This window comes from Carcharodon carcharias, chromosome 14, assembly GCF_017639515.1.
Source record: "Carcharodon carcharias isolate sCarCar2 chromosome 14, sCarCar2.pri, whole genome shotgun sequence".
In the NCBI taxonomy this organism is placed as follows: Eukaryota; Metazoa; Chordata; class Chondrichthyes; order Lamniformes; family Lamnidae; genus Carcharodon; species Carcharodon carcharias.
The window spans coordinates 3,183,178-3,203,437 of NC_054480.1; the positions used below are offsets into that span (position 1 = coordinate 3,183,178).

The window sequence follows — 20,260 nt, forward strand, 5'->3', positions numbered from 1 at the left end:
TGTAGATGAGGGTAGTGCAGTTTATGTAGTTTATATGGATTTCAGCAAAGCCTTTGATAAGGTCCCACATGGGAGACTTATAAAGAAGGCAAATGCACATGGGATACAGGGTAATTTGATAAGGTGGATTCAAATTGGCTCAGTTGTAGGAGACAGAGGATGATGACAGAAGGATGCTTTAGTGACTGGAAGCCAGTGTCCAGTGGCGTACCACAGAGATCTGTGCTGGGTCCCCTATTATTTGTCATAAATGACATAGATGACTATATGGGGAGTAGGATTAGTAAGTTTGCAGATGACAAAAAGATTGGATGGGTGGTTAACAGTGAGGTTGAGTGTCTTGGGCTACAGGAAGATATAGACAGGATGGTCAAATGGGCAGATAAATGGCAGATGGAATTTAACCCTGAAATGTGTGAGGTGATACACTTTGGAAGGAGTAATTTGACAAGGAAGTATTCAATGAACGGCATGACACTAGGAAGTTCTGAGGAACAAAGGAACCTTGGTATGTGTGTCCATAGATCTCTAAAGGTGGAGGGGCATGTTAGTGGGGGGGTGAAAAAGGCATATGGGACACTTGCCTTTATCGATCAAGGCATAGATTACAAAAGTAGGGAGGTCATGTTGGAGTTGAATAGAACCTTGGTGAGGCCACAGCTGGAGTACTGTGTGCAGTTCTGGTCGCCACATTATAGGAAGGATGTGATTGCACTGGAGGGGGTGCAGAGGAGATTCACCAGGATGTTGCCTGGGATGAAACATTTCAGTTATGAAGAGAAGTTGAATGGACTTGGGTTGTTTTCGGTTGGAGCAGAGAAGACCGAGAGGTGACCTGATCGAGGTGTACAAGATTATGAGAGGACAGGGTGGATAGGGAGCAGCTGTTCCCCTTAGTTGAAGGGTCAGTCACGAGGGGACATAAGTTCAAGGTGAGGGGCAGGAGGTTTAGGGGGATGTGAGGAAAAGCTTTTTTACCCAGAGTGTGGTGACGGTCTGGAATGCGCTGCCTGGGAGGGTGGTGGAGGTGGGTTGCCTCACATCCTTTAAAGAGTACATGGATGAGCACTTGGCACCTCAACATTCAAGGCTATGGGCCAAGTGCTGGTAATTGGGATTGGGTAGGTAGGTCAGATGTTTCTCACGTGTCAGTGCAGACTCGATGGGCCGAAGGACCTCTTCTGCACTGTGAGATTCTGTGATAACATACCAGTTAAACACCAATACTTTCTACCAATAACACCAAGCAGGAACGTTGCTTATTTAATAGTCAAGGCATAAAGCGGATGAAACCTGAGATTCCCATGTAAATGTTAAGTAGATTGATGCACTTAAAGAGCTGATTTCAGGTTCGCTTCATTCCAACTGCAAACACTCCAATAAAATAATGGTCAGCAATTCAAAATGCAGACAATTTTTTTTAATTCATTCAAGGGATGTGGGCATCATTGGCTGGGCCAGCATTTAATGCCCATCCCTAATTGCCTTTGAGGAAGTGGTGGTGAGCTGCCTTCTTGAATCGCTGCAGTCCATTTCTTGAGTGGGCCTCATTGACAATGACCAAAGGAGGTCATCTGCCCACAAATTAGCTGCTGTATTTCCTACATTATAACACTGACTACACCTCAAAGCTGCTTCACTTTTGGGACATCCTGGAGTTGTGAAATGCGCTATATAAATGCAAGACCTCCTTTATTTTTCCCAATGCAAGATGCACATCCCAGCACAGGATATGATCGATAGCAGCCAGACATGCAACCCAAATAGCACACAATGGTATAATGATTGTTACTGGACTATGAGATGCGAGCAAGCTATAACATTAACCAACAGGGGGACAACGGGTAATACTTTTCCTAGGATTGAATAGTCCAGTCATCACCAGGCTCATTAGGAACATTAGCACCTCCTAACTGCAAAGTCTGACAGTTGTATTATCTGCAATATTATCTGTATTATCTGTTTCTACAAATTGAAAGCCCTCTTTTACTAATGGAGACACAGTTTACCCACATTAAATCAAAAGATACAGATGGTGAAAACTATTCCAGGGCTTCAGACAGTGTCAATAGTGCAGGCAGGGTCAGGTGGGTAACTCCAGCAACCAGAGAAAGAGTGAGAAGTTGGTGGCCAGGACATATAATCAGGCAACGAGTCTCAGACAATATAGAAAACAAAAACAGAATTACCTGGAAAAACTCAGCAGGTCTGGCAGCATCGGCGGAGAAGAAAAGAGTTGATGTTTCGAGTCCTTATGACTCTTCAACAGAACTGAGTGAATCTAAGGAGAAGGGTGAAATATAAGCTGGTTTAAGGTCAGGGGGAGAGAAGTGGTGGGGGAGTGGTGTGGTTGTAGGGACAAGCAAGCAGTGATAGGAGCAGATAATCAAAAGACATCAAAGACAAAAGAATAAAAGGACACAGAGGTGTTGAAGGTGGTGATATTATCTAAACGAATGTGCTAATTAAGAACGGATGGTAGGGCACTCAAGGTACAGCTCTAGTGGGGGTGGGGTGGAAAAGCTAGCAGGGCATAAAAGATTTAAAAATAATGGAAATAGGTGAGAAAAGAAAAATCTATATAAATTATTGGAAAAAACAAAAGCAAGGGGGAAGAAACAGAAAGTGGGTGGGGATGGAGGAGCGAGTTCAAGATCTAAAGTTGTTCAATTCAATATTCAGTCCGGAAGGCTGTAAAGTGCCTAGTCGGAAGATGAGGTGCTGTTCCTCCAGTTTGTGTTAGACTTCACTGGAACAATGCAGCAGGCCAAGGACGGACATGTGGGCAAGAGAGCAGGGTGGAGTGTTAAAATGGCAAGCAACAGGGAGGTTTGGGTCATTCTTGCGGACAGACCACAGGTGTTCTGCAAAGCGGCCGCCCAATTTACGTTTAGTCTCTCCAATGTAGAGGAGACAACCAAACGTAAACTGAATATTGAATTCAACAAATTTAGATCTTGAACTCCCTCCTCCATCCCTACCCCCTTTCTGTTTCTTCCCCCTTCCTTTTGTTTTTTCCAATAAATTATATAGATTTTTTTTTCCCACCTATTTCCATTATTTTTAAATCTTGTATGCCCTGCTAGCCTTTCCACCCCACCCCCACTAGAGCTGTACCTTGAGTGCCCTGCCATCCATTCTTAATTAGCACATTTGTTTAGATAATATCACCACCTTCAACACGTGTTCTTTTGTCTGTGACATCTTTTGATGATCTACTATCACTGCTTGCTTGTCCCTACAACCACACCCACCCCACTTCTCTCCCCCCACCCAACGCCCCCCCCACCTTAAACCAGCTTATATTTCACCCCTCTCCTTAGATTCACTCAGTTCTGTTGAAGGGTCATGAGGACTCGAAACGTCAACTCTTTTCTTCTCCGCCGATGCTGCCAGACCTGCTGAGTTTTTCCAGGTAATTCTGTTTTTGTTTTGGATTTCCAGCATCTGCAGTTTTTTGTTTTTAATCAGACAATATAGATCTCTCAACCAACGACAGGCAATCTAGATTATGAGCTCAAATTAGGACAGGGGATTAAGCGCACAACACCGAGGCATGAGAACTACCAGGTGAGTCAATCTTGTGTTATAACCAACAACGATTAGCGCAGTTTCCTTAAGGGCAAAGCAAAATAATCAGCACAAAGCTGACAATTTGTGGAGTTGGTCATGATAAATAGGGAAAGGAAGGAGAATGAATGTTTCTGACAGACAGTGACACTTCATTATACTGTGCAAAAACTCTAAGGGGTTATACCCAAAACAAAGACTGGAATTTGTTTCTTTATAGAGCCATTACAGCACAGATGGAGGTCATTCTGCCCATCGGGTCTATGCTCTCTGTACAGCAATCCAGTCAGCCCATTCACCTGTTCTATCCCAGTAGCCCTGCAAGTTCACTTCCGTGTCTATCCAACTTCCTTTTGAAATCATTTATGGTTTCCGCTTGCACCGCCCCCATAAGCAGCAAGTTCCAAGAGAAGTCTGAGGGGGGATAAAGGTCTAGAAGGTAATGAATAGGTTCGCTAGGATAGAGGTGGAGGTGTTTATACCTATTGGGGAGTACAGAATGAGGGGCCATAAATATAAAATAGTCACCTTATAAATAGAAGGGTGAGGTGAATTAGCATGGAAGGAGGATTGCGTGGATCATAAATATCCACATGGACCAGTTGGGCTGAATGACCCGTTTCTGTCCTGCAATACTTCATAATAACCTGGCTCCTGCATATTTAAAAATCAGCTTACCAACACACATTCTTCCAATGATTCTGCATCCTGCAATGGAAGCGTGGACCACGGGAATAGTCTCCGATAACTCCCCTTCAAAGACACTGAAAACAAAACACAGTTTGTTAGCAGCAAACCCTCAGCAGGTTGATCAACACATTATTCTGACTAACACAGACGAGAAAACAGAGAAATGGATCGTACGAAGTGAACTCAAGAGGAACGTTTTCAGCCAATATTTTTTCATGGTTGGGCCATGTGAAACCTTAAGCAAGCTGTGCTACATACAGCTGAATATCAAATCCCAGGTCCCATTCATCACCCAAGATTGCTAATGCTAACATCTGTAACTTCTCATACCCTCCTCAACCCCCCCCAATCCCACGCTCGATCTGAGAAAGGATCTTGGCTCGGAAGATCAAGGAACAGAATTAGTATGGGTAGAGATTAGGAACAATAAGGGTCAGAAAATACTGGTAGTAGTAGTTTACAGGTGCCCCAATAGCACTAATAGTGTTGGATAGAACATTAAGCAAGAAATAATTGAAGCTTGTACCCAGGGCAATGTAAGAATTGCAGGAACTTTAACCTTCACATAGACTGGACAATTCAAGACAGATCGAGTATTTGTTCAACGTCTCTGCCACTTCCTCATTCCCCATGATCATTTCTCCTGTCTCTGCCTCTAAGGGACCAATGTTCGGGATGGTCTGTAGACTGTTTTCATGACAGCTTCCTGGAGCAATGTGTTGTGAACCCAACTAGGGACAAAACTATTTTAGACCAAGTATTGTGCAACGAGGCAGGGTTAAGCTCCTAATCTCAGCAATCTCATAGTAAAAGCCACTGGGAAAAAGTGATCGCAATACAATTTAATTCCGTGTTAAGTTTGAAAATGACACACCCCAATCACAAACAAAAATCTTAAACTTAAAGCCAGTCACATAGGTGCAAGGGGAGAACTGGCTATGGCTGATTGGGTAAATAGATTAAAAAGGTAATGGTGGTGAATAAACAGTGGGGAATATTTCAAAAAAACAATTCAAAACGTTCAATAAAAACATGCTTATATGGTCACATATTGCCGAGAAACGGACACATGCTGTCGAAGCTTCTCGTCCTGCACTCATCAGGACAAATTCAGAATAATAGCAGTTGTAAAAGAAACAACAATTTGTACTTTATGAAAAAAGAGGATGCTAATTGGTTGGCAAGAGGACTTTGGTTAGTAGAGGCACTGCCATGGAGAATGCACCAGGGAACAGTTAACTGCCAAGCTTTTGTTTAAATTCAAAAATATATTCCATTAAAAATAAAAACTCAGCAAGAAAGCTCCACCTTTCTTTGTGTCTGTCTTTGCAGTAGAAGGCACAAGTTACATACCAGAAATAGGGGGTAACCTACAGGCTAGTGAGAAACTTAAGGTAATTAGAATTAGCAGAGGAGGAGCACTGGAGAGACCTAAGGGGCTAAAATCTAACAAATCATCAAGATTTAAGGCCTACATCTTAACGTTCTATAAGAGATAGCTGCAGAGATGGTGGGTGTACTGGTTATGATTTCCCAAAATTCCTTAGATTCTAGAATGGTCCCAGCAGATTGGAAGTTAGCAAATTGTTATCCTCTTCCTTTTGATATACCTATAGAATATCTTGGGATTTTCCCTACTTTTACCAGCCAGAGGTTTCTCATGTCCCCTCTTTGCTCTCCTAATTGCTTTCTTAAGCTTCACCCTGCACTTTCTGTACTCCACTAATGCCTCTGCTGATTTGCTTCCCTTGTACCTGCTAAAAGCCTTTCTTTTCCTTCTCATCGTAACCTGAATATCTCTGGTCATCCATGGTTCTCTGGGCTTGTTGCTCCTTCCTATCATCCTGGAAGGAACATGTTGAGCCTGTACCCTCCCCATTTCCTTTTGGAACGCCCCCCCCACCACTGCTTCTCTGTAGATTTCCCCACAAGTAGCTTTTCCCAGTCTGGGATACAGCGCTCTCTGTCACTTTTTCTAAGTTTAATTTAATGAAATTTGGGTGGGAATGTAAGCTGTGAGGAGGACACAAAGAGACTGCAAAGAGATATAGACAGGTAAGTAAGTGGGTAACAAGGTGGCAGATGGAATAGAATGTTGGCAAGTGTGAGGTTGTTCCTTTTGGTATTAAGAACAGAGAAGCAGAATATCTTTTAAATTGCATCAAACCTCTAAATGTTGATGTTCAGTGGGTTTTGGGCATACTCGTACAAGGAACACAAAGTTAGTATAGCAGGTTCAGCAAGCAATTCGGAAGGCAAAAGGCATGTCTGCCATTATTGCAAGGGGATTAGAGTACAAGAAAAAGGAAAATCTTGCTACAATCGTATAGGATTTGGGTGAGATTACACCTAGAATACTGTGCACAGTTCCAGTCTCCATATTTAAGGAAGGATAAATTTGCATTGGAGGAGGTTCAGCAAACATTCACTAGATTGGATCCTGGGATGAGAGGAATACCCGATGATGACAGTATGAGTAACCAGGGCCAATATTCACTGGACTCAGAGGAATGAAAGGTGAAACAAAACATTCTGAAGAGGCTTGACACAGAGATTGTTTCCCCTTGCCAGGAAATCTGAGACACGGTCGCAGCATAAGAGACCAGTCATTTAGGATCTAGATCAGGAGAAATTTCTTCACTCAAAGGACTGTGAATTTTTGGAATTTTCCAACCCAGAAGGTTATGGATGCTCCATTGTTAAATATATTTAAGGCCCAGATAAAGTTTTGGTCTTTCAGAGAATCAAGGGATATGGGAGAAAGCAGGAAAGTAGAGTTGAAGTCATAGGTCAACAAAGTGGTTGATTCTTAACTGTCCTCTGAAATGGCCAAGTGAGCCAATTAGTTCTTTCAAAAACCGCCACAAAGTCTACAAAAAGGAATGAAAGCTGATGGATCACTCAGAATTGACCTAGGCACCAAAATGACAATGGCAAACCCAGCCCTGTCAACCATGCAATGTCCTCCTTACTAATATCTGGGGGCTTATGCCAAAATTGGGAGAGCTGTCTCACAGCCTAGTCAAGCAACAGCCTGACATAGTCATACTTATGGAATCATACCTTACAGATAATGTCCCAGACACCATCATCATTATCCCTAAGTATGTCCTGTTCCACCAGCAGGACAGACCCAGCAGAGGTGGTTGCACAGTGGTATATAGTCGGGAAGGAGTTGCCCTGGGGGTCCTCAACATTGGCTCCAGGCCCCATGAAGTTTCATGGCATCAGGTCAAACATGGGCAAGGAAACTTCCAGGTGATTACCATGTACTGCAACCCCTCAGCTGATGGATCAGTGCTCCTCCATGTTGATTACCACTTTGAGGAAGCACTGAGGGTGGCAAGGGCACAGAAGATACTCTGGGTGGGGGACTTCAATGTCCATCACCAAGAGTGGCTCGGTAGCACCACTACTGACCAAGCTGGCCGAGTCCTAAAGGACATAGCTGCTAGACTGGGTCTGCAGTAGGTGGTGAGCGAACCAACAAGAGGGAAAAGCAGACTTGACCTCATCCTCACCAACCTGCCTGCCACAGATGCATCTGTCCATGACAATATCAGTAGGAGAGACCATCGTAGAGTCCTTTATGGAGATGGTCCCACCTTCACATTGAGAATATCCTCCATCACGTTGCGCGGCACTACCACCATGCTAAATGGGGTAGATTTCAAACAGATCCAGCAACTCAAAACTGGGCATTCATGAGGCGCTGTGGGCCATCAGCAGGAGAATTGTATACGACCATAATTTGCAAACTCATGGCCTAGCCTATCTCCCACTCTACTATTGCCATCAATCTGGGAGATCAACCCTGGTTCAATGTAGAGGGCAGGAGGGCATGGCAGGAGCAGCACCAGGCATACCTAAAAATGAGGTGTCAATCTGGTGAAGATACAACACAGGACTACTTGTGTGCCAAACAGTGGAAGCAACATGCTATAGGCAGAACTAAGTGATCCCACAACCAACTGATCAGATCTAAGCTCTGATCCTACACTGGCATCTAACCGGCAATGTGGAAAATTGCTCTAGTATGTCCTGTCTACAAAAAGCAGGACGTTTCCAACCCGGCCAATTACAACCCCCCCGCAATCTACTTTTGATCATCAGTGAAGTGATAAGAACATAACAACTAGGAGGAGTAGGCCATTCAGCTCCTCAAGCCTACCCTGCCATGCTATAAGATCATGGCTGATCCAACCCAGGCCTCAATTCCTCGATATTTCAAAAATCTATCTAACCCCTCTTTAAATAGTCAGTGATCTAGATTCCACAACTCTCTGGGGTAGAGAATTCCAGATATTCACTACCCTCAGAGAAGAAATTCCTTCGCATCTCAGTTTTAAATCTCAGGTTACATGTGGCAGGAATGCAGAGCTTAGATCTGATCGGTTGGTTGTGGGATTGCTTAGCTCTGTCTATAGCATGTTGCTTCCACTGTTTGGCACACAAGTAGTCCTGTGTTGTTCACATCGCAGTTGTATCGGTGCAGACTCAATGGGCCGAAGGGCCTCTTCTGTACTCTGAGTTCTGTAAATGAGTGTCCCCTAGTTCAAGATTCCCCCATTAGTCCTAGAGCCATACAGCATAGGAACAGGCCCTTCGGCCCATCTTGTCTGTGCTGGCCAACTAGCACCTATCTATTCTAATCCCATTTTCCAGCACTTGGCCCGTAGCCCTGTATGCGATGGCATTTCAAGTGATCACCTAAATACTTCTTAAATGTTGTGAGGGTTCCTGTCTCTACCACCCCCTCAGGCAGTGCGTTCCAGATTCTAACCACCCACTGGGTGAAAAAAAAATTCCTCAAATCCCCTCTAAACCTCCAGCCCCTTACCTTAAATCTATGCCCCCATCATTATTGATATCTCTGCTAAGGAGAGAAGTTTCTTCCTATCTACCCTATCTATGCCCCTCATAATTTTGTATACCTCTATCAGGTCCCTCCTCAGTCTTCTCTGCTCTAAGGAAAACAACCCTAGACTATCTACTCTCTCTTCATAGCTGAAACACTCCAGCCCAGGCAACATCCCAGTGAATCTCCACTGCACCCTCTCCAGGGCAATCACATCCTATAGTGTGGCAATCAGAACTGTACACAGTACTCCAACTGTGGCCTAACGAGCATTTTATCAAGATCCAGCATAACCTTCCTGCTCTTACATTCAATGCCTCTGATAATAAAGAGAACTATACCTTCTTAACCACCTTATCTACCTGTGCTGCTGCCTTCAGGGACCCATGAACATGTACACCAAGGTTCTCTGATCCTCTGTACTTCCTAGGGAACTTCCAATCATTGTGTATTCCCTTGCTGTTCGTCCTCCAAAAATGCATTACCTCACACTTCTCAGGATTAAATTCCATTTGCCACTACTCTGCCCATCTTATCAGCCTATCTATATTGTCCTGTAATCTAAGGTTTTCCTCCTCACTATTTACGATACCAATTTTCATTTCATCTGCAAACTTACTGATCATACCTCTTATATTCACGTCTAAATCATTAATGTACACTACAAACAGCAAGGGTCCCAGCACCGATCCCTGTGGTACACCACTCGTCACAGGTTTCCAATTGCAAAAAACAACCTTCAACCATCACCCTCTGCCTCCTGCCACTAAGCCAATTTTGGATCCAATTTGCCAAATTGCCCTGGATCCCATGGGCTCTTACCTTCTTGACCATTCTCCCATGCTGGACCTTGTCAAAAGCCTTACTGAAGTCCATGCAGACTACATCAACTGTACTACCCTCATCTACACAACCAGTCACCTCCTCAAAAAATTCAATCAAATTTGTTAGACATGATCTCCCCCTGACAAAGCCACGCTGACTATCCCTGATTAATCCCTGGTGGAGATAAATCCTGTCCCTCAGAATTTTTTCCAATTGTTTCCCTACCACTGATGTTAGACTCACTGGTTTTTAACTACCTGGTTTATCCCTCCTCCCCTTCTCGAATAATGCTACCACATTCGCTGTCCTCCAGCACCTCTCCTGTGGCCAGTGAAGATTTGAAAATTACTGACAGAGCCCCTGCAATCTCTTCCCATGCCTCACATTGCAGCTGGGATACATCTCATCTTGGCCTGGGGATTTATCTACTTTTAAGCCTGCTAAAACCACTAATACCTCCTCCCTTTCAATGTTAATTTGTTCAAATATATCGCAGTCCCCCTCCCTGATTTTTACACCTACATCGTCCTTCTCCATAGTGAACACAGATGAAAAGTAATAATTTAAAACCTCACCTTCAATCTCTGGCTCCACACACAGATTGCCACTTTGGTCCCTAATGGGTCCTACTCTTTCCCAGGTTATCGTCTTGCCCTTAATACATTTATAAAATGCTTTGGGATTTTCCTTTATCTTGGCCACCAGTGTTTTTTCATGCCCACTCTTCAGTCTCCTAATTACTTTTTAAAGTACCCCCCCTACACTTTCTATACTCCTCTAGGGCTTCTGCTGTTTTTAGCCCTCTGTATCTGCCATAAGCCTCCTTTTTACCCCCCCTTATTCAATCCTCTCTATCCTTTGACATCCAGGGTTCCCTGGACTTGTTGGTCCCACCCTTCACCTTTAAGGGCTGAACTCTCTCTCTACTTCCTTTTTGAATGACTGCCACTGGTCCAATGTAGACTTTCCTACAAGTAGCTGCTCCCAGTCTACTTTGGCCAGATCCTGCCTTATCATTTTGAAATCGACCTTCCCCCAATTCAGGACTTTTATTTTCAGTCCATCTTTGTCCTTTTCCATAACAACCTTAAATCTGAGAGTTACGGTCACTATCCCTGAAATGCTCCCCCACTGACGCTTCTACCACTTGCCCAGCTTCATTCCCTAAGATTGAGTCCAGTACCTCCCTGTCTCTTGTAGGGCTTCCTACATGCTGGCTCAAAAAGCTCACCTGGATACACTTGGAGAATTCCACCTCCTCTAAGCCTTTCACAGAATCACACAGTGCAGTAGAGGCCCTTCAGCCCATTGAGTCTGCACTGACACATGAGAAACATCTGACCTACCTACCCAATCCCATTTGCCAGCACTTGGCCCATAGCCTTGAATGTTATGGCGTGCCAAGTGCTCATCCAGGTACTTTTTAAAGGATGTGAGGCAACCCGCCTCCACCACCCTCCCAGGCAGTGCATTTCAGACCGTCACCACCCTCTGGTAAAAATGTTTTTCCTCACATCCCCCCCTAAACCTCCTGCCCCTCAGCTTGATCTTATATCCCCTTGTGACTGACCCTTCAACTAAGGGGAACAGCTGCTCCCTATCCACCCTGTCCATGCCCCTCATAATCTTGTACACCTCGATCAGGTCACCCCTCAGTCTTCTCTGCTCCAACGAAAACAACCCAAGTCTATCCAACCTCTCTTCATAACTGAAATGTTTCATCCCAGGCAACATCCTGGTGAATATCCTCTGCAAGCCCTCCAGTGCAATCACATCCTTCCTATAATGTGACGACCAGAACTGCACACAGTACTCCAGCTGTGGCTTCACCAAGGTTCTATACAACTCCAACATGACCTCCCTACGTTTGTAATCTATGCCTCGATTGATAAAGGCAAGTGTCCCATATGCCTTTTTCACACCCCACTAACATGCCCCTCCACCTTCAGAAATCTATGGACACACACGCCAAGGTCCCTTTGTTGCTCAGAACTTCCTAGTGTCATGCTGTTCATTGAATACTTCCTTGTCAAATTACTCCATCCAAAGTGTGTCATCTCACACTTTTCAGGGTTAAATTCCATCTGCCACTTATCTGCCCATTTGACCCTCCCATCTATATCTTCCTGTAGCCCAAGACACTCAACCTCACTGTTAACCACCCGGCCAATCTTTGTGTCATCCGCAAACTTACTAATCCTACCCCCCACATAGTCATCTATGTCGTTTATATCAATGACAAATAATAGGGGACCCAGCACAGATCCCTGTGGTACGCCACTGGACACTGACTTCCAGTCACTAAAGCAACCTTCTGTCATCACCCTCTGTCTCCTACAACTAAGCCAATTTTGAATTCACCTTATCAAATTACCCTGTATCCCATGAACATTTGTTTTCTTTAAGTCTCCCACGTGGGACCTTGTCAAAGGCTTTGCTGAAATCCATATAAACTGCATCAACTACACTACCCTCATCTACACACCTGGTCACTTCCTCAAAAAATTCAATCAAATTTGTTAGGCATGACCTCCCTCTGATAAAGCCATGCTGACTATCCCTGATCAAACCTTGCCTCTCCAAGTGGAGATAGATTCTCTACTTCAGAATTTTCTCCAATAGTTTCCCTACCAATGACGTGAGACTCACTGGCCTGTAGTTCCCTGGCTTATCTCTATAACCCTTCTTAAATAGTGGAACCACATTAGCTGTTCTCCAGTCCTCTGGCACCTCCCCCGTGGCCAGAGAGGAATTAAGACTATCCCAGTTAATAATGGGGAAGTTGAAATCCCCTATTATTTGAACACTTCTCTGAGATTTGCCTACATATCAGCTCCTCTATCTCCCCCTGACTGTTTGGAGGTGTTTAGTACACTCCCAGCAAAGTGATTGCCACTTTTTTCTTTTTAAGTTCTATCCATATGGCCTCATTTGAGGCACCTTCTAAGATACCATCCCTCCTTACAGCAGTAATTGACTCCTTGATCAATAGTGCAATACCACCTCCGCTTTTACACCCTGCTGAAGATTCTATACCCTGGAATATTGAGCTGCCGGTCCTGCCCTGCCCTCAACCATGTCTCTGTGATAGCAACAATTTCATATTCCCATGTGTTAATCAACACTCTCAATTCATCTGAAAAAAAACAAAAACAAAAAACTGCGGATGCTGGAAATACAAAACAAAAACAGAATTACCTGGAAAAACTCAGCAGGTCTGGCAGCATCGGCGGAGAAGAAAAGAGTTGACGTTTCGAGTCCTCATGACCCTCATGAGGACTCGAAACGTCAACTCTTTTCTTCTCCGCCGATGCTGCCAGACCTGCTGAGTTTTTCCAGGTAATTCTGTTTTTGCTCTCAATTCATCTGCCTTACTTGTAAGACTCCTTGCGTTAAAATAGATAAAATCCAGCCTTGCATTGTTCCCTGTGCCTTGACAGGTTTTTATTTGCTCTGCCTGCCAGGCTGACTTAGTTTGTTTGCTATATTTGGCTGTGCATCATCCCTACCATACCTCCCCTCTGTATCCCAACCCCTGCCAAATTAGTTTAAACCACCCCCCCACCACCCAAAAGCACTAGCAAACCTCCCCACAAGGATGTTGGTCCTGTTCCGATTCAGGTGTAACCCGTCCGACTTGTACAGGTCCCACCTTCACCAGAAACAGACCCAGTGATCCAGGAAACTAAAGCCCTCCCTCCTGCACCATCTCTTCTATTCTCCTATTCTATGTTCACTAGCACGTGGGAACACCTTCTCAACATCTACCCTGTCAAGCCCCATCAGAATCTTCTATGTTTTAATAAGATCACTCCTCATTCTTCTAAACTCTAATGAACAAAGGCCTAACCTGTTTAGCCATTCTTGATAAGTCAAACCCTTCATCCCAGGAATCAGCCGAGTGAACCTCTTTTGAACTGCCTCCAATGCCAGTATATCCTTTCTTAAATACAGGGAGCAAAACTGTACACAGTACTCCAGGTTCAGCCTCACCAACACCCTGTACAGTTGTAATAAGACTTTCCTATTTTTAAACTCCAACCCCCTAGCAATACAGGCCAAAATTCCATTTGCCTTCTTAATCACTTGCTGCACCTGCATGCTAACCTTTTGTGTTTCATACATGAGAACACCCAAATCCCTCTGTGCTGCACTTTTTTGGAGTCTCTCTCTATTTAAATAATAGTCTGCCTTTTGATTCTTCCTACCAAGTGTATGACTTCACACTTTCCTACATTAAACTCCATCTACCAGGTTTTTGCCAACTCACTCAGCCTATCTATATCCCCTTGCAGGTTCCTTATGTCCTCATCACAACATGCCCTCCCAACTATTTTTGTATCAGCAGCAAATTTGGGCACATTACACTGCCTCCTCCTCCAAGTCATTAATATAGATAGTAAATAATTGAGGCCCTAGGACTGATCCTTGTGGCACTCCACTAGTTACATCTTTCCAACCTGAAAAGGACCCAATAATCCTGACTCTGTCTTGTGTGTGCTAACCAATCCTCAATCCATGCTAAAACATTACCCCCAATACCATGAGATCCTATCTTGTGCAATAACCTTTTATGCGGCACCTTACCAAATGTCTTCTGGAAACCCAAATACACTACATCTACTGGTTCCCCTTTATCAACTCTGCTTGTTATATCCTCAAAGAACTGTATCAAATTTGTCAATCCTGATTTCCCTTTCACAAAACCATATTGCCTCTGTTTGATTGCGTTAAGCTTTTTTAAAATGTCCTATTTCTTCCTTAATAATGGACTCTAGCATTTTCCCAACGACAGATGTTAGGCTGACTGGCCTATAGTTTCCTGCTTTTTGTCTTCCTCCCTCCCTTCTTGAACAGGGGCATCACATTCGCGGTTTTACATTTTGCTGGGACCCCCCAGGAATCCAGTGAGTCCTGGAATATTTCGACCAATGCCTCCACTATCTCTGCAGCCACTTCCTTTAAAATCCTTGGATGCAGGTCATCAGGTCCTGGTGATTTGTCTGCCTTTACTCCCATTAGTTTGTCACATACTTTGTCCCTCGTGATAGAGACTGTTACAAGATCTTTCCTCCCATTAGCTCCTTGCTTATCTGATATCTTTGGAATGTTTATAGTGTCCTCCACCGTGAAGACTGATGTAAAATATTGATTTAAACTTACTGCGATTTCCCTGTCATCAGTTCTCCAGTCACATCCTCCAAGGTCCCACGCTTACCTTAGCCACTCTCTTTTTATATACCCGCTGTTTGTTTTTATATTTCTTGCCAATTTACTTTCATAATCAATTTTCTCCCTCTTTATTAGCTTTTTAGTCATCCGCTGCTGGTTCCTAAAAATTTCCCAATCCTCTGGCCTACCACTAGTTTTCGCCGCTTTGTGTGCCTTAGTTTTTGATTGGATACTCTCCTTGGCCACCTTTGTTAACCACGGGTGGTTCATCCTTCTCATTGAGTCCTTCTGTTTGACTGGGAACAATTTTTGCTGAGTGTTATGAAATACCTACTTAAACGTCTGCCACTGCTCATCCACTGACCTTCCCCTTAGTCTATTTTCCCAGCCCATTTTAGACAACTCTTTCTTCATACGTCTGGAATTGGCCTTATTTAAGCTGAGGACACTGGTTGCTTGCCCTCAAACTGAATTTGAAATTCTACCATGTTGTGATTGCTACTCCTTAGAGGATCCTTAACTACAATATCTCTTATTAATTCCCCCTCATTACACATCATTAGATCTAAAATAGCCTGTTCCCGAGTAGGTTCTTCAACATAATGCTCTAAGAAACAATCCCATATGCGCTCTACAAATTCGTCTTCCATGTCACCACTGCCAATCTGATCTGTCCAGTCAATATGCAGATTAAAATCACCCTTGGCAATAGTAGCACCCTTCTTACACGCCTCCATTATTTCCTGATTTATATTTTGCCCTCCAGTGAGCCAACTCTTTGGGGGCCAACAGACAACTCCCACCCATGACTTCTTCCCCCCGCTATACCTTATTTCCATCCAAACGGATTCCACATCACGATCTGTCGCACCTATATCATTGCTCACCACCACACTGATACCTTCCTTTATTAAAAACGCTACCCTGCCTCCTTTTCCTTTTTGTTTATTTTTCCGGATCATCGAATGCCCTTGAATACTGAGTTCTGTCTTGGCCACCCTGCAACCACGTCTCTAACAGCTATCAAGTCATATTCATTTATTTCTATTTGTGCCGTCAACTCATCTATCTCGTTACAAATGCTGCTTGTATTCAGATAAAGAGCCTTAAGCTTCGACTTTTTACCATTATTGCTCATTGTGGTTCTAATTTCTGCTGCACTCTTACATTTTCTGCCCCTTCCTGTCACACTTTGATTATCATGCACCTCTTCACTACCCTGCACCTCTGCTCTCTCGTTTTTTTTTGATTTTTAAACTTCCCTTCAATTGAACCTTCCTCACCACTAATTAGTGTGAAGTCCTATCTACAACCCTAGTTATACAATTTGCCAGGACACTGGTCCCAGAATGGTTCAAATGAAGACCATCCCAATGGAACAGCTCTCTCCTTTGCCTGTATCGATGCCAGTGCTCCATGAATTGGAACCCATTTCTCCACACATCTACCTCTCTAATCTTATTTACCCTATGCCAATTTGCACGTGGCTTAGGTAGAAATCTGGAGGCTACTACCTTTGTGATTCTTCTTAATTTAGCCAAGAGCTGCTCGTAGTCCCTTAGCAGAGCCTCTTTCCTAGTCCTACCTATGTCGTTGGTTCCCATGTGGACCGCGACAGCTGGATCCTTCCCTCCCACTCCAGGTTCCTCTCCAGCCCAGAAGAGATGTCCTTAACCTTGGCACCAGGTAAGCAACACAGCCTTCCGGACTCTCTGTCTTTGCTGCAGAGAACAGTATCTCGTCCCCTAACTATGCTATCTCTTATTACTACTACATTTCTCCTCCCACTTGAATGGTGCTCTGTACAATGGTGCAGTGGTCAGTTCGCTCATTCTCCCTGCCCTCGTCCACACTGGGAGCAAGAAACTTGTTTCTGTTGGACAAAGGGACTGGCTGAGGCTCCTCCAAAGCTAAATTCTGGATCCTCATAACTGCCTCCCTCGCAGTCACACCTTCCTGTCCCTGAACACGGACCAAGTTTGATGTAATTAATCTAAGGAATGTGCCTGTCTCGTGAAAGTCAATGGGAATCAGGGGGAAAAGTCTCCACTGGTTGAAGTCATACCTAGTACAAAGGAAGATGATTTTTGGAGGTCAATTATCTCAGCTTCAGGACATCACTGCAGGAGTTCCTCAGGGTAGTGTCCTCGGCCCAACCATCTTCAGCTGCTTCATCAATGACCTTCCTTCCATCAAAAGGTCAGAAGTGGCGATGTTCGCTGATGACTGCAGAGTGTTCGGTACCATTCGCGATTGCTCAGATACTGAAGCAGTCCATGTCCAAATACAGCAAGTCCAGGTAACTCTCCCCCTCCCTGATGTGCCGCAGTGTCCACAGCTAAGGCTCCAGTTCATCAACTCTGAGATGAAGTTCCTCGAGTTGCCAACACTTGCCGCAGATGTGGTCACCGTGGATTGCACTGCGACCATCAGCTCCTAAATACTCTAGCTGCGCCAGTCCAGCCATCTCTATGCTATTTAATTAATTTGGATGTTAAATATTTTAAAAGTTAATTTCTTAACTGTACTCTTCAGGTGTAATAACGTCTCTTGATTTAAACCACTTAGCCAATCAAGAGAGACACAGAAGAGATACCCACAAATTACGTGCCTGTTTCCTTTGACGTCACACTTCGGCTCTGACAGGTAGAAACAGGTCCTCCTCTCGCATTCTCCTCTAGGAGCTGCTGACTGCCCGTCCCAGGGTCCTCCTCACACACTCTCCTCTAGGTGCTGCTGACTGTTCCAGGGTCCTCCTCTCACACTCTCCTCTAGGTGCTGCTGACTGTCTGTCCCAGGGTGCTCCTCACACACTCTCCTCTAGGTGCTGCTGACTGTCCCAGGGTCCTCCTCTCACACTCTCCTCTAGGTGCTGCTGACTGTCTGTCCCAGGGTCCTCCTCTCACACTCTCCTCTAGGTGCTGCTGACTGTCCCAGGGTCCTCCTCTCACACTCTCCTCTAGGTGCTGCTGACTGTCCCAGGGCCCTCCTCTCACACTCTCCTCTAGGTGCTGCTGACTGACTGTCCCAGGGTCCTCCTCTCACACTCCCCTCTAGGTGCTGCTGACTGTCTGTCCCAGGGCCCTCCTCTCTCACTCTCCTCTAGGTGCTGCTGACTGTCCCAGGGTCCTCCTCTCACACTCTCCTCTAGGTGCTGCTGACTGACTGTCCCAGGGTCCTGCTCTCACACTCTCCTCTAGGTGCTGCTGACTGTCCCAGGGTCCTCCTCTCACTCTCTCCTCTAGGTGCTGCTGACTGACTGTCCCAGGGTCCTCCTCTCACACTCTCCTCTAGGTGCTGCTGACTGACTGTCACAGGGTCCTCCTCTCACACTCTCCTCTAGGTGCTGCTGACTGTCCCAGGGTCCTCCTCTCACACTCTCCTCTAGGTGCTGCTGACTGTCCCAGGGTCCTCCTCTCACACTCTCCTCTAGGCGCTGCTGACTGTCTGGCCCAGGGCCCTCCTCTCACACTCTCCTCTAGGTGCTGCTGACTGTCCCAGGGTCCTCCTCTCACACTCTCCTCTAGGTGCTGCTGACTGTCTGTCCCAGGGTCCTCCTCTCACACTCTCCTCTAGGTGCTGCTGACTGTCCCAGGGCCCTCCTCTCACACTCTCCTCTAGGTGCTGCTGACTGTCCCAGGGCCCTCCTCTCACACTCTCCTCTAGGTGCTGCTGACTGTCCCAGGGTCCTCCTCTCACACTCTCCTCTAGGTGCTGCTGACTGTCCCAGGGTCCTCCTCTCACACTCTCCTCTAGGTGCTGCTGACTGTCTGTCCCAGGGCCCTCCTCTCACACTCTCCTCTAAGTGCTGCTGACTGTCCCAGGGCCCTCCTCTCACACTCTCCTCTAGGTGCTGCTGACTGTCCCAGGGTCCTCCTCTCACACTCTCCTCTAGGTGCTGCTGACTGACTGTCCCAGGGTCCTCCTCTCACACTCTCCTCTAGGTGCTGCTGACTGTCCCAGGGTCCTCCTCTCGCACTCTCCTCTAGGTGCTGCTGACTGTCCCAGGGTCCTCCTCTCACTCTCTCCTCTAGGTGCTGCTGACTGCCTGTCCCAGGGTCCTCCTCTCACACTCTCCTCTAGGTGCTGCTGTCTGTCCCAGGGTCCTCCTCTCACTCTCTACTCTAGGTGCTGCTGTCTGTCCCAGGGTACTCCTCTCACTCTCTCCTCTAGGTGCTGCTGACTGTCTGTCCCAGGGTCCTCCTCTCACACTCTCCTCTAAGTGCTGCTGACTGTCCCAGGGTCCCCCTCTCACACTCTCCTCTAGGTGCTGCTGACTGTCTGTCCCAGGGTCCTCCTCTCACACTCTCCTCTAGGTGCTGCTGACTGTCCCAGGGCCCTCCTCTCACACTCTCCTCTAGGTGCTGCTGACTGTCCCAGGGCCCTCCTCTCACACTCTCCTCTAGGTGCTGCTGACTGTCCCAGGGTCCTCCTCTCACACTCTCCTCTAGGTGCTGCTGACTGTCTGTCCCAGGGCCCTCCTCTCACACTCTCCTCTAGGTGCTGCTGACTGTCCCAGGGTCCTCCTCTCACACTCTCCTCTAGGTGCTGCTGACTGTCCCAGGGCCCTCCTCTCACACTCTCCTCTAGGTGCTGCTGACTGTCCCAGGGCCCTCCTCTCACACTCTCCTCTAGGTGCTGCTGACTGTCCCAGGGTCCTCCTCTCACACTCTCCTCTAGGTGCTGCTGACTGTCTGTCCCAGGGCCCTCCTCTCACACTCTCCTCTAGGTGCTGCTGACTGTCCCAGGGTCCTCCTCTCACACTCTCCTCTAGGTGCTGCTGACTGACTGTCCCAGGGTCCTCCTCTCACACTCTCCTCTAGGTGCTGCTGACTGTCCCAGGGCCCTCCTCTCACACTCTCCTCTAGGTGCTGCTGACTGTCCCAGGGTCCTCCTCTCACACTCTCCTCTAGGTGCTGCTGACTGTCTGTCCCAGGGCCCTCCTCTCACACTCTCCTCTAGGTGCTGCTGACTGTCCCAGGGTCCTCCTCTCACACTCTCCTCTAGGTGCTGCTGACTGTCCCAGGATCCTCCTCTCACACTCTCCTCTAGGTGCTGCTGACTGACTGTCCCAGGGTCCTCCTCTCACACTCTCCTCTAGGTGCTGCTGACTGTCCCAGGGTCCTCCTCTCACACTCTCCTCTA

General features: G+C 46.1%; 1 protein-coding gene across 1 annotated transcript in view; it reads right to left on the reverse strand.

Annotated features, from left to right (window-relative positions):
* Positions 1-20,260, reverse strand: part of eif6 (eukaryotic translation initiation factor 6) — a 148,267-nt gene that overhangs the window by 113,435 nt on the left and 14,572 nt on the right. Inside the window, exon 2 of the mRNA XM_041205110.1 lies at positions 4,249-4,334. Within this exon, the coding sequence (XP_041061044.1) occupies positions 4,249-4,334 (86 nt within the window). The remainder of the gene's footprint in view (positions 1-4,248; positions 4,335-20,260) is intronic.